This window comes from Enhydra lutris, unplaced genomic scaffold, assembly GCF_002288905.1.
Source record: "Enhydra lutris kenyoni isolate GAN:26980312 unplaced genomic scaffold, ASM228890v2 scaffoldscaffold9, whole genome shotgun sequence".
Classification (NCBI taxonomy): Eukaryota; Metazoa; Chordata; class Mammalia; order Carnivora; family Mustelidae; genus Enhydra; species Enhydra lutris.
In genome coordinates, this window is record NW_019154093.1 from 7,194,294 (window position 1) to 7,207,593 (window position 13,300).

Below are 13,300 nucleotides of genomic sequence, written 5' to 3' on the forward strand. Positions count from 1 at the left end.
CACTCCCCCTGCTTTTGTTCCCTCTCTCACTGTGTCTCTCTCTGTTGAATAAATAAAATCTTAAAAAAAAAAAAAACCAACAACAACAAACCTCATGAACTTAGAAGCTACCTCACTCCTTAGTAGCTATGCCATCTCGTAAAGATGGCAAAATCAAATATAATTGCCAAGTGTCTCTATTCCTTGCTCTAGATCATGAATACATAGAAAGCTGACTGCTTACAAAATACAAAAAAGGGTCACTCTTTTTTATTTAAGTTCCAGGAGTTGTTTTATTGTTTCACTGACAGAATAGTAATATCAGGCAGAGAATCCCCCAAGGAAATGATGGTCATGTTTCATTGTTGTTTGCCCTCTGCTCTTTCATCTTCTAAGCATTTACTATTTTTCATTTACAGATATTAGACATTTATTTTTATCACAAATGCAATCCAAGCGTGAATACATAAATGCATTATCTTTTAACATCTGCCCCCACCATGTTCCTTTAAATAGAAAAAAGACCTAAGCATCTCTTCAAAGCGTATGTGGCCATAGCTGTCCCACCTATGGTTTTAAAAATAGACCATAATTTACCTTCTGAAATCCTTTCTTGAACTACAGCTCATTCTGTTAAAGAAATCATGGGAAAGAAGTCCTATTGATATTGTCGATAGTCTCCAAAAGGTGAGGATGGTAATTGGGCAGAAGGCAACTGAGAGGGGTCCTCAGCAAACTGAGGACCATTGGGAAATCATGCAGAGATAAATCTTATCAACAAGATACCAGGTCCTATAATTAAAGCTAGAATGCCACCCATTACTGCTGACCCAACCATGGCCACTGATCCATCTCTTGCTGCCAGTATGGCTCCTGTTAAGGCAACACTTGTGATGGAGTTCCAGGAATCTTTCCCTCCGACTTGAACCATAATGCAGTCAGTCATGAAAAATAAATCTCCACAAACTGCAAAGCTACCTCTCAACTGCGGAGCCCTGGTTTTAATAGCTGTGAAACTCCCTTGTAGTCTGTGGTTTACTCCCACTGGAGAATTGTGAAAACCTTTGAGTGGTTGAAAGATACCATCAACTGTGGTATCCATGGTAAAGACCCCACCACAGTCATCCACAATTCGCTCTCACATATATTCCTCCATCTTGAGTCCACCCAAAAACAAAAACAAAAACAAAAAACCCTTTTTTAAAAGTTTTTATTAAAATTCCAGTTGGTTAACATATGATATAATATTAGCTTTAGGTGTACAATACACAGATTCCACACTTTCATACAACACCTGGTGCTTATCCAGCAAATGTACTCCTTAATCCCATCACCATTTCCCCCATCCCCCATTCCCCCCCTCTCTGGTAACCATTAGTTTGTTAAAAGAGGGCTACTTGGGTGCGCCTGGGTGGCTCAGTGGGTTAAAGCCTCTGCCTTCAGCTCAGGTCATGATCTCAGGGTCCTGGGATCAAGCCCCGCATCGGGCTCTCTGCTTGGTGGGGAGCCTGCTTCCTCCCTCTCTCTCTGCCTACTTGGGATTTCTGCCTATCAAATAGATAAATAAAATCCTTTAAAAAAATAAAAAATAAAAGAGGGCTACTTCTTTAAAAAAAGAAAAAAAGAGGGTCACTTCTATTCGACATCATACTGGAGGTTTAGGGCAATTAAGCAAGAATATAAAAGAAAAAGCATCCGTATTAGAAAAGAGAAAGAACTATTCTATTTGAAGATAACATGATTTTATATATAGAAGATGCTAAAAAATCTACACACATAAAAATTAACTGCTAGAGGAAGGTTGTGGATGCAAGACTAATATAAAAAATCAATTGCATTTCTACATATTAGCAATGAACAATCCAAAAAGGAAATTAAGAAGACAATTCCACTTATAATAGTACCAAAAAGAACAAAATACTCAGGAATAATTTTTTTAAAAGATTTTATTTATTTGAGAGAAAGAGAGAACATGAGCAGGGAGAAGGGCAGAGAGAGAGAGAGGAGGACAAGCAGACTCCATGCCGAACAGGGAGCCTGATGTGGAGCTGGATCCCAGGACCCTGAGAACATGGCCTGAGCAGAAGGAAGACGCTTAACAGACTGAGCCACCCAGGCACTCCTCAGGCTTAAATTTAACCAAAGAAGTATAAAATTTGCACTCTGAAAAATTGTTAAGAAAAATTAAAGAAGACCTAAAGAAATGAAAACATATCCTGTGTTTATAGAATGTAATATTTAATACTGTCAAAATAGCAACAATCTCCAAATTAATCTGCAGATTAAACATAATCCCTATCAAAATTCCAACTGCCTTTTTTTTTTTTTTTTGCAGATGTGAACAAGCTGATTCTAAATTTCATCTAGAAATGTAAGAGACCCAGAAGAGCCAAAACAATCTTGAAAAAGAACAAAGTTGGAGGACTGACACTACCTGATTTCCAAGATACAAAGCCATAGTAATCAAGACAGTGTGATACTAGCATAACAAAAGACAAAGATTGAATAGAATTGAGAGTCCAAAAATAAACCCTTACAATTGGCAGTTGATCGATTTTGACAAGGGTTGTAGACCATAGGAGAAAGAAGTCTTAAACAAATGGTGCTTAGAAACTGTGTATCTGGGGCGCCTGGGTGGATCAGTGGGTTAAGGCCTCTGCCTTCAGCTCAGGTCATGGTCCCAGGGACCTGAGATCGAGCCCCGCTTAGGGCTCTCTGCTCAGCGGTGAGCCTGCTCCCCCCACCCCCGCCCCGTCTGCCCACCTCTCTGCCTGCTTGTGATTTCTGTCTGTCGAATAAATTAATAAAATCTTAAAAAAAAAAAAAGAAACTGTGTATCTACATGAAAAAGAATGAATTTGAACTCTACCTCCCATCATATACAAAAGCAAACTCAAAATAGATCAAAGACTTAAATGTAAGAGCTAAAACTATAGAATGCTTAAAAGACAACATAGGAATAGATCTTCATGACTTTGGATTAGGTTTCTGAGATATGATAACAAGCACAAGCAATCAGAGAAAATTCAGACTGTTGAAATTAAAAACTTTTGTGCTTCAGGGGCACCTGGATGGCTCAGTCAGTTGAGTGTCCAGCTCTTGATTTTGGCTCTGGTCATGATCTCAGAGTCCTGGGACTGAGCCCTGGGTCAGTCCCCACACTCAGTGGAGAATCTGCTTAAGGCTTTCACTCCCTTTCCCTCACCTCTTCCCCACCTCAAATAAATAAATAAATAAATAAATCTTTAAAAAAATAAAAAGAGCAAAGAGTTGAATCAACATTTCTCCAAAGAAGTTAAACAAATAGACAACAAGTACATAAATAGATGCTCAACATCAACCGTCCTTAGGGAACAGCAAACCAAATATACAATGAGATACCACCTCATACTCATGAGGATAGGGATAATTTTTTAAAATCTGAAAATAACAAATATCATCAAGAATGTGTAGATATTAGAGCCCTCACATATTGCTGATGGGAATATAAAATAGTGTAGGCACTGTGGAAAACATTTTGTCAGAAAGTTAAACATAGAGTTACCATATAACTGAGCATTTCTACTCCTATGTTTATACCCAAAAGAATTGGAAAATTATATATCCACACAAAACTTATGTGTACCCACACAAAAACTTGCACATGGTTGTTCACAGCAGCATTATTATGGCCAAAAAATGGAAACAACCCAAATGTCCATCAACTAATGAATAGATCAACAAAATATGGTGTATACATACAATGGAATATTATTCAGCATTAAAAGCAATGGAGTAGGGGCACCTGGGTGGCTCAGTGGGTTAAAGCCTCCGCCTTCGGCTCGGGTCGTGATCCCGGGGTCCTGGGATCGAGCCCCGCATCGGGCTCTCTGCTCGGCAGGGAGCCTGTTTCCCTCTCTCTCTCTCTGCCTGCCTCTCTGCCTACTTGTGATCTCTGTCTGTCAAATAAATAAAATCTAAAAAAAAAAAAGGCAATGGAGTAGTGAGGCACCTGGGTGGCTCAGTCAATTAAGCATCCAAATCTTGATCTCACCTCAGGTCTTGATCTCAGGGTCATGAGTTCAAGGCCTGCATTGGGCTCCATGCTGAGCATGAAGCGTATTTTTTAAAAAAAGCAATGAAGTATTGATGCATGTTACAACATGGATAAACCTTGAAAATATTATGGTAAATGCAAGAGCACATACTATGTTATTCCATTTATATGAAAAGTCCAGAATAGGCAAATCTATAGAGACAGAAAGCAAGTTAGTGGTTTCCAAGGGCTGAGGTACAGGGTTTCTTTTTGGATGATGAAAATGTGCTGGAATTGGATAGTGGTGATGATTGCACTTGTGAATACACTAAAAACCACCGAATTTTACACATTAAAATGACGAATTTTATCACACGTGAATTTTATCTCAATTTAAAAAATGCAAAAGAGCGAGGCTGCCAGTAGAGTAAGAGCAGGTGGGCAGAAATTCCATTTGGATGCCAGGTGGTGTCTCTTGGCAAGCTAGTCTTGTTTGGTAGTGTCCAATGCAGGTCCCTGTCCTCCTCAGCCAAGTGGCTCCAATTCAGCTGCCACTTAAGATTTTTGTATGAATAAAAAAGCTAAAAAAGAGTAAAGCCCTTGGCCCAACTGATCAACTGCAAAGAAGTTTCTCTCCGACTTCTAAGCTCCAGACTTGCAGAATGTTAGTATGAGGAGAGGCTGGGGAGTCAAAACATCAACAGAAGCCAGTGGCCCAGACAAGGGTTGGAGTGTCACAAACAGTGCTGGTGGCTGGAACCCAGCCTTCTGGCACAGTGTCTGCTAACAAGGATCCCTCTGGCTCTTTCTGATCTCAGGGGAGCATTGACATATTGGAGAGGTTTAGTTTCATTCATAAGCCTTGACTGAGCATGTTCTGGCTCTTACCCCAGATGGCCTCAGGTGGCTCAGACACAGGATGTGAAAACATGCTCAGTCCCTGACAGTTCTGCTCCCCTCTCTTGGACCGAGCTGAGATCTTGGGTACACTGTCTCTCAAAGGACAGCAAGACAGCGGCAGGGGAGCAGATCTTAGCCTGGGGGAAGGAGGGAAGGCAGGAAAACTAGAGACTATTGGGCACATATATTGGGTCAGAAACACAAGAACATGCACATATATGATTTAACTTCCTCCTTACTGACTCCTTTAGCAGTAGGTGAAGGGACTTGTGCCAGGGACTTGGAGCTATTATGCTATAGAACTGAGATTTGAACCAAGGATCATCTGATTTGAAAGTCTGTGCTCTGAAGAAGCTGGAAGTTCACCTAGAGTTTTTCACCTAGGCCCCTCCATTGGACCGTTTCTAGCTCCCACTGTTGGCACATTATTTGCTCATTCATTCATTCATTCATTTGTCCTGTAATTTTCCCTGAGTAGGCATTTGGTGCCACATAATGCATTAGGCAACAGACACACAAACCTGAATACCCGAATAAAGTGTAGGCCCTGTCTTCAAGGATTTATAACGTATTGGGAGCTAAGCCTAGACTGAGACATAAGACCAGAGGCTGAGGTAATTATACCACCAAGGGAGGCCCTATGGTGGTTTGGCCAGATGGCAAGTGGTTTTAATACGAGAATGAGAATTCAAGGTTTGGGGCAATGGGGGCAAATATATGGCTAATTCTCTACCCAGCCCCCACCCTGTCCTGTAGATGTGTGGGGTGCGGGAGAATGAGCAGCCACCATCAGAGAGAGCTGAGGGGGAAGTGGTATTCTAGGGCATGGCTTCTACTCTGCCACAGCAGGACGTGGGGGGAGGGCTTGCTGAACAGGCCAAGGCTTAGGGGAGTTTACTACTATAGGACTTTGGTTTGGAAGGGTTCAGTCAGAAGGGTCTTTGGGAAGGGGGCAGTGGGTGCTAGAGTGAGTTTGGGAAGAAGAATGTAGATCAGAGTGGTCAGGAATGATGGGGTGCGAGAGAAGGGATTGAACTATTGCAGTCCCGACTGAAAGTACAGGGTAATTACATTTCATACTCAGGTTTCTGAGGCTGTTTTAGGTACAGGAAACAAACTATCATGTTTGCTCAGGGTACCAAATAGAACATGGGGGAAATTTGTTGGGAAGTGCAAGAGGGAAAATCAGCCTCAACTCGGGCTGGAAGCCACTAGTACTGTTTAAACTATGGGAGGAATTTAGCCTGGAGTAGAGGAGAAGGGAGGTGGCTACTAGGTTTAACTCAAAGCTTGACTTCTATTTGGTTTTTCTTATCCTCTTAGCTGCAAACAGGTCTGTTCATTTTGTGAGTACTTCCTCCTCTTCAAACTCGTGTCCCCTCTTGCCGCTTCCCGTTAATATGTGGTTTAACAGAGAAGTGGCATGGTGCTATAGAAAGAATTTGGAATACAGTATCCCTCACTATAGAATCTAGTCCCTCAAAGTCCCACTTCCATAGCCAGTCAGGGATAGAAGCAGCCAGAACCAGAACGCAGGATTTAGAACTCCCATTTTCCCATCCTTCACTGCATTACCATATAATGCGGAGTCTGACTTCCTTAGCATCCCTGAGCTTCAGTTTCCTTAAAAACATCTACTTTATAGTAGTTGTAAAGATTAAATGACACGTGAAACCCATCATACAATGCCTGGCCATGGAGTGCCCCTAAGATTTTTTTATTATTACAGGCAAAAATTACCAGGCCCTCTGGCTTGATGCTCAGATGAATATCTCATTATACATGTTATAGGCTGAACATATGAAATTCATATATTGGAATCCTTACCCTCACTATCTCAGAATGTGACTGTATTTGAAGATAGAGTCTTTAAAAAGAAGTCTGTAAATTGGGCCTTAGTCCAGCAGGATTAGTGTCCCTACAGGAAGAGGACATTTTGACACAGACATGTACAGAGGGAATATCATGTGAAGACACAGTGAGAAGACGGCCATCTACCAGCAAAAAAGAGAGATCTCAGAAAAAAACCAACCTTTGATCTTGGACGTCTAGCCTCCAGAACTGCAGGAAAAGTAATTTCTGTTATTTAGGCCAGTCTGTGGCACTTTGTGATGGCAGCCCTAGCAAACTAATACAACACATATATTGTACCCTTTTAACTGGTGGACAAAAGCTCCCTCATTTTGCTTCTTGGCCTGTAGTGCTATGCTCTCCAACTCGAACAGCCAGCTAAAAGCCCCAAAGGTGCTGGTGTCACTGGGCTGGCCATGCTGTCTTGGACTGGGTGTTGCTCCCTTGGCTCTTGGCTGCTAAGAGGAAGTCATGTGAGAAAGCAAGACTTGCCCTTCTGAAGTGCCTGGTGACTTTCGGACTAGAGGTGCTTGTGGTGGTGGAACTAGCAAGAGACTGTCTCATGCATCAGGGTCCATTCCCCGGGTGCTTTCAGGCTGCATGGGAAGGGAAGGACAACTGGGTGTACGATTTGGGTGAAGCAATGGGGGAAAAGGGCTGCGTCTGTGGTGACCCTGGTGTCCTCTGTCCCAGGACAGTAGAGAAAGAGGACAGAGGAGAAAGAAGGGATCTGAGGTGGGAGGAAGAAGGAGAGGCGCCTGATGTGAATCACGGGGCACTTTCCTCCGCCAGAAGTAGCGAACTGCGTCTGTGGATCAGCGGGGTCTGGAATCCCGATCTTTTGCGGGGTACCGTTTGCCTGGAGGCTTTGGGACCACTGCACGAAGCCCCCCCCCCCCCCCCCCCCAGCCTTTTGCCTGGCTGACTGTCCTGGGCGACAGGGCAGTGTGAACAGGCGCGCGCGCACCCGACACGTCCTCGGGGCACTACCCCCTCCGGGCGCGCGCCCGCCCCCGCCCCACCCCGTCCCGCCCCCGCCCCACCCCGTCCCGCCCCCCGCCGGGCTCAGCAGACCGGGCGCCCGGGGCCGCGCACGCCCCCTCCGCAAGCCGGGACCCTGGGCCGCGCGAGCCCCGTGTCCCGTCCCCGCCCGGCGGGTGCGCGCGCTGGCTCCCACTCCCGCTGGCAGCGGCGGCGGCGGCGGGGATTGTTTTTGTTGTCGCTGAGGCCGGAAGAGCCGCGGGAGCCGGGTCCCTGTCCCCGGGCCGGGCCCCGCCGCCGCCCCCTGCCCAGCGCCCGCGTCTCCGCGGCGCCCCTACCCCCAGCGCCAATATTCCGGAGATCAAGCGTTACGCGGCGGCGGCGGCGGCGGCGGCGGCGGCGGGGCCCGGAGCGGGAGGCACCGGGGACCGGGGCGAGGCGGCCCCCGCCGCCGCCATGGAGGCGCTGGGACCGGGTGAGGAGCGCGCTCGGGCCGGGGCTGGCTGCGGCCCGGGGACTGGTGGGCGGGTGAGCGGGCGGGCGGGTCGCTCCTGGTCTCCCCCATCGGCCCTTGCTTACCTGTGTTCGGGCCGTCAGGCGTGGGAGGAAGGGGATCCGTTCCCCGTAGCACAAGGCGAAGGGAGCTGACCTGGGCCTTGGGGGGCGGAGACCGCGCTCCAGCCTGGAGAGATGAGGCACCGCTTGAGGTCTAAGGGAGGCAGGCCTAGGATGGTGACCCCCAGCCCCAAGTAGACGGGAGACCTAACTCAACCTCGGGGAGGTCGTCTGTGCTTCAGGGTTGAGGCAGGCGAGTTTGGGCCTCAGAAGAAATGATCTGGGCCGGGTGTTCAACTGAGGCCTGGCCTGGACTGGACCGAGAAGGACCCCCTCCTACTACCAGGGGTATTCTTGGCATGGGGCCACACCCGGGTTTTTCTTTGCACTGGTAGAAGGTCCAAAGCCCTCAAATAAGGAAGAAGAGCTTCCCCCAAATACTTCTCATGACCCCCAAAGGCCAAGGGGCAAAGTACCCACCCTTTCTCGAAGGCCCTGAAGTCTCGGGAAATACGTCTGTCAGTCTGTGCAACAGTCCCAGAGGCTGTGGCCTTAGTGACAGGCAAGTTACTAGAGAGCCCATTCTAGTACAGGCTTTAATGCCCTGAGTTCTCTTCTAACTGGGTTTTAGGTGGTTGTGAGGATTAAATGAAGGTGAAAGTGCTTTGGAAACTGTAATTCCCCATCTTCATGAATGACCTCTGTTAATCTCTCCCAGTCGGCCCAAGCCAGAGGAACCTTTCCAGGTTGTAGCAAATGCTCTGCAGGTTGGGAAGCTGGTGCTCCCTCCTCAAACCCCAACAGGTTTCTAATGCCTTGGCTAAGTAGGGCAGGGTTTAGAGGCTGTGATAGAATTAACTTTAATATCAAACCTTATCTACATAGTGGACTTAGTTGTAGAGCATTTCATTTTTTTAGTATGTAGAAAATTCAGTTTACCATTTGAGTTTGGGAACTGCAGGTTTGTTTACTTAGAACTCGTTTACAAAACTGAATGATTAAAGCCCACCTTAATTTGCTGCCTAAAGTATTTTTTAAAGGCCCCCATAATCAACTTCCATATGCCTTTTTAAAATAAATTGGCTTTGTGATATTAATATTGTTTGATAAACCTGAATCTGAGTATTATACTGGGTTACTTCAGCTATGTCCCCCAGCCACAGGCATGATCATGTCTTTAGGAATGTAACAGATTTCTGTTCAGATCCAAGCTAGTCATTTAATAGTTGTATAACCTTGGGCAAATTACTTAATTCCTTTGAACTTTCATTTCCTCATCTGTAAAATGAGGGTAATAATAATTATGTGCTGCAAGATTGTTGTGAGAATGAAATGAGATAATGCATATGAGGAGTCTTATTGTGGAAACTAATGCATTGTAGATATTCAACAAATGTTTCTTCTTCCCTCCCTGTTAGTAATCCATAATTGAAGCAACTGTTGCATTTATGAGCTGCTGCTGGAAGAGACTATGTAACTAACTGTGTATACAATCTGAATGTCATGGAAAAGATCAACCTGGTAGTTAGGAACCTCCTAGGGACTTTTTTTTGGGGGGGGGGGGGTGATTTTAGCTTTTGCAGATTTAAAGACCTAGTTCACTCAGGATTGTGGAAAATTAATTCTCACTAAGCACAGTTTTAAGGCATGAATGTATAAATCAAAATGTCACATAGATCTTTTCTGCTAACTAGAATATTTTCTTTCTGCTGTCTAGCAAACCCCTTTTCAGGTGTCACAGTATCTTGGAAACCCAGTTAATAATAAGCTGCTTGCTGAGCATAGAATTGGAGCAAAGGGAGTTGATAGTCTTGTGGGATATTTTATCCAGGCTGTTTTAGAACTTAGAGAAGCATTTCAGCTTTGTTGAAGCACACCAGTCTAGTGCTTTGTGCCCTCCTCAGTTGAATAATCACTGATGCATTCCTGGTCTTGCTGTGTTCTCTTCTTACCCCATTTTGGTTTCTGACTATAATAACTTAGAAATATAGTTAGTCAGATTACCATTTATTTTGGCTATATTAATGATAACTTTTATTTTTACAGTGCTTAACAGTTTGGAAGGTGCTTTCATAGCTCTTAACTCATTTGAACTTCTGTGAGGTAGGCAAGGTAGCATCAGCCCCATTTTATAGATGAGTAAAGAGATTCAGAGAGCTTAAGAGACTTCTTCAAGATCTCAAGGCTGAGTGGTGAAACGCAGATGAGTCTGGGTCATCTGACCCCTAGTCTGTTGCCCTCTTCTTCATTTAAGACTGACTTCATCCAATTGGTGTAAAGTAATATTTGTTTCCTTTTCGGAAGATATAATTTTCTGACTTTCTCACCAACTTTTGGAGATATGCCCATTATAAAGCACAGGGACTTTTGAGCACTGACTATAACATGTATGCAAGTATAGTCGCAACAGCTAACATTTATTGAGCACTTACTATTATGAGGCACTGTGTTAAGCTTTATGTGTATGTTATCTCATGGGATCCTGACAATTGCTTTATGAAGTAGATGCTATTATTACCACACCTCCCATCTTTTATAGATGAGGAAACTGAGGCACACAGTGACTAAGAAACAGGCCCAAGGTCATGCAGTTTAGGACTGGTAAAACCGTGATTGAAACCTACACAGTTCGGTTCTGCCTTAGCCATTGTCCTTTATTTCCCTGTAACTAGTTTGCTGAATTCAAAGAAACCAGCCTTTGGAAAATTTTAGATCATAGTTTTCTAAATAAATCTCCTAAACTTACTCAAAGAAATGACCACTTGCCTTCTAGCTTTTCTCTCCTACCAAAGAAACGGCACACAGTACTTACCTTTCTCCATTAATCCCACTTCTTTTATTTCCTTTGCCTCGGTCCTTTTGGCATCAAATACTTCACAATCCTAAGGCATCTATATATCTCTGAAGTACATTGGGAAAGAATAAGCACCGGGCTGGGAATTAGGGAACCTAAATTCTAGGGGCACCTGTGCGGCTCAGTCGTTAAGCGTCTGCCTTCAGCTTAGGTCATGGTCCCAGGGTCCTGGGATTGAGCCCTGCATCAGGCTCCTTGCTCGGTGGGAAGCCTGCTTCTCCCTCTCCCACTCCCCCTGCTTGTGTTCCCTCTCTCGCTGTGTCTCTCTCTGTCAAACAAATAAATAAAATCTAAAAAAGAAAAAGAAAAAAGAAACCTAAATTCTAGTCAGAATTTAAAATCAAAGCCTTATCATTTGCTCCACATTTCTGTTTCTGAATTTCTATCATAAAGCTGGATTTATGATACAATGATTGTTTAAATGTACCTTCGACTATGCAGGGCTACCTTGTCTATATGGTTTAATTGGGTTAATTCAGTATGCCTGTCCTCTCTGATATTATTTATTATTTACCTCTTTCCTTGTTTTTAAATGTCTGACCACCCCCAGAGTAGATCCCTTGTATACCAGAAGTGGAACTCAATTCCAAGCAACCATATTTTTAGTATAAATCATGTACTTTTGCTTAAGTGAAAAATAATAGTCAATTCTTGGGTTTTAGGAATGACTGGTTTCTCTTTGGTCTTTATCTGAAGCTGCTACAAAGATGACAGGTATAGGCATACCTTGGGGATATTGCGGGTTCAGTTTGCACCACTACAATAAAGCAAATATCAACAATAAAGCAAGCCCAGTGAATTTTTTGGTTTCTCAGTACATATAGAACTTAGGTTTACACGATACTATATTCTCAGTGTGCAGTAGTATTATGTCTAAAAAATGAACATACCTTAAGTAAAAATCCTTTATTGCTAAAAAGTGCTAACCATCATCTGGGCTTTCAGTGAGTCATAATCTTTTTGCTGGCGGGGGCTCTTTCTTTGATGTTGATGGCTGCTGACAGATCAGGGTAATGTTGCTGAAGTTTGAGGTGGCTACAGCAACTTCTTAAAATGAGACAACGATGAAGTTTCCCACATCAATTGACTCTTCTTTTCACGAATGATTTCTCTGTAGCATGCAGTGATGTTTGATAGCATTTTACCTGCAATAGAACTTCTTTCAGAATTGGAGTCTGTCCTCTCAAATCTTGTCACTGCTTTTTCAACAGGGTTTGTACATTCTAGGTGCTTTGTGGTCAGTTCAACAATCTTCACAGCATCTTCACCAGGAATAGATTCTGACTCAAGAAACCACTTTCTTTGCTCATCTACCAAAGCAACTCCTCATCCCTTAAAGTTTTACCACGAGGTTGCAGTCCTGCTGTCACATCTTCAGGCTCCACTTCTAATTCCAGTTCTCTGGCTGTTACTACCACATCTGCAGCTACTTCCTCCGCTGAAGTCTTAAACCCCTCACAGTCATCCAGGAGGGTTAGAATCAACTTCTTCCTAACTCCTGTGAAGGCTGATATCTTGCCACTTCCCATGAATCATGAGTGTTCTTTATGGCATCTAAAATCGTGACTCCTTTCCAGAAGGTTTTCCATTCTCTTTGCCCAGATCTATCAGAGGAAATCACTCTCTGTGACAGCTATAGTTTTACAAAATGTGTTTCTCAAATAATAAGTCCTGAAAGTTGAAGTTACTCCTTGATTTTTGGGCTGCAGCATGGATGTTGTGTTAGCAGGCATGAAAATGACACTAATCTTGTACACCTCTGTCAGAGCTTGTGAGTGACAAGGTACAGTGTTCCTGAGCAATAATATTTTGGAAGAAATCTTTTTTCCCAAGGAGTATGTCTCAACAGTGGGCTTAAAGTATTCAGTAAACCATGTTATACACAGATGTGCTGTCATCCAGTCCTTGTTATTTCATTCATACAACACAGGCAGAATGGATTTAGCATAAATTTTAAGGACCCTAGGATTTTCAGAATGAATATTGGCTTGAACTTAAAGTCACCAGCTGCATTAACCATTAACAAGAATTGGTCTGTCCTTTCACGCTTTGAACCCAGGCATTGACTTCTTCTCTCCAGCTATGAAAGTCCTAGATGATCTCTTCTTCCGATATAAGGCTGTTTCAACCACACTGAAAATCTGTAGCCACCTTCATTAATTATC

General features: G+C 43.9%; 1 protein-coding gene and 1 pseudogene across 2 annotated transcripts in view; one reads left to right on the plus strand and one right to left on the minus strand.

The window, feature by feature from the left end:
* Positions 1-733: 733 nt before the first annotated feature.
* Positions 734-1,081, minus strand: LOC111143644 (annotated as a pseudogene).
* Positions 1,082-8,167: 7,086 nt separating this feature from the next.
* The window catches only part of LOC111143325 (protein argonaute-4), a 39,982-nt gene continuing 34,849 nt past the window's right edge, over positions 8,168-13,300 (plus strand). For both annotated transcript variants that reach the window (XM_022496987.1, XM_022496989.1), the window contains exon 1: positions 8,168-8,201. In XM_022496987.1, the coding sequence (XP_022352695.1) occupies positions 8,183-8,201 (19 nt within the window). In that variant the 5' untranslated portion in view covers positions 8,168-8,182. The remainder of the gene's footprint in view (positions 8,202-13,300) is intronic.